This window comes from Myotis davidii, unplaced genomic scaffold, assembly GCF_000327345.1.
Source record: "Myotis davidii unplaced genomic scaffold, ASM32734v1 scaffold609, whole genome shotgun sequence".
In the NCBI taxonomy this organism is placed as follows: Eukaryota; Metazoa; Chordata; class Mammalia; order Chiroptera; family Vespertilionidae; genus Myotis; species Myotis davidii.
The window spans coordinates 787,248-788,329 of NW_006300164.1; the positions used below are offsets into that span (position 1 = coordinate 787,248).

The 1,082-nt window shown below is 66.5% G+C and overlaps 1 protein-coding gene across 1 annotated transcript in view; it reads right to left on the bottom strand.

Moving 5' to 3' along the window:
* Positions 1 to 686: 686 nt before the first annotated feature.
* Positions 687 to 1,082, bottom strand: part of TMEM210 (transmembrane protein 210) — a 1,900-nt gene continuing 1,504 nt past the window's right edge. The window contains exons 2-3 of the mRNA XM_015572345.1: positions 973 to 1,044; positions 687 to 893 (exon numbers count right to left, since the gene is read on the bottom strand). Of these exons, the coding sequence (XP_015427831.1) occupies positions 731 to 893; positions 973 to 1,044 (235 nt within the window). The 3' untranslated portion in view covers positions 687 to 730. The remainder of the gene's footprint in view (positions 894 to 972; positions 1,045 to 1,082) is intronic.

Below are 1,082 nucleotides of genomic sequence, written 5' to 3' on the forward strand. Positions count from 1 at the left end.
GAGGTGTCCCCGCCCCCTGCGTCGCCCAACACCCTGAGCTCCGCCGAGGCCTGAGCAACTGGACCCCACACACAACCACCAGGGAGGCGACGCACCGAATGGCAATGGGACCGAGTGCGTCCGGCTCCTCACCGGGTCTCTGCCAGTTCGGGGCTCAGTGAAGTGCCCCATGTGCAGATACACAGCCCCACCCCCGAGTGGGGATGTTTCTTTCCCCAAGTGCATGACTGGTGTTGCAGGAGCACATGTGGGGGCTCCGGGGTGGGGAGCTGCTGGGGGTGTGATGCTGAGCCTGGTGGACAGGCCCCGCAGTGGAGGAGGCTGCTACCTAAGGCTGGGGAGACATGCCCGCCCCGCCCCGCCCCAAGGACTGTCCTGGAATCTCAAGGAGACTGTGGGTCGGGCAGGGACGCCTGGGTTGACCACAGCAGGTCCCACTCCCCCATGGCCCGCCCTGGGCTTTCTGGGGGGGTGGGCGGGGCCCAGGGCCCTCCGGCTTCAGGGTTGGGCTGAGGCTCCCGTTGGGGGAAGTAGAGGACCAGGGTGTGGCTCCCAGCCCAAGGGGAGGGGGACCCCCAGGTGCCTGGAGTTATGCGGCCCAACGCATCACAGAGGTGGGGACAGAGGCGCACAGGGACCTTCCCCGACTAGAGGCAATGCCCACAGGGCATGAAGAAGACAGTGCAGAACAGTAAATACGATTTCATTTCCCTCCCCCTGCGGCCACCGCCTACTCAGGCAGCGGTGGGCAGAGAGGCTCCTCCAGGGCCTGGGCGGGGTCCATGGGAATGGTGACCAGGCCCTGGTCCTCCAGGGAGAGCTCCAGGTTGGCGTCCATGTGGTGGGACTCCACGTGCACCGTTTGCAGGTCCAGGTGGTCCTCCTGCACCAAACTGGGCCCCAGGGACTGGTCAGTGCCCCCCAGCAGGGAGCAGGGCACCCTCACTCAGGGGTACCCCCAGCATCACTCACCTGCTGTCCATGGTTCCTGTGCATGTCTCACTGGGGGGACAAAGGCAGGTGTGAATCCTAGAACAGGCCGCGCTCCAGGAGCCCAGGTGCACCCCCCCGCGTCCCCCCCC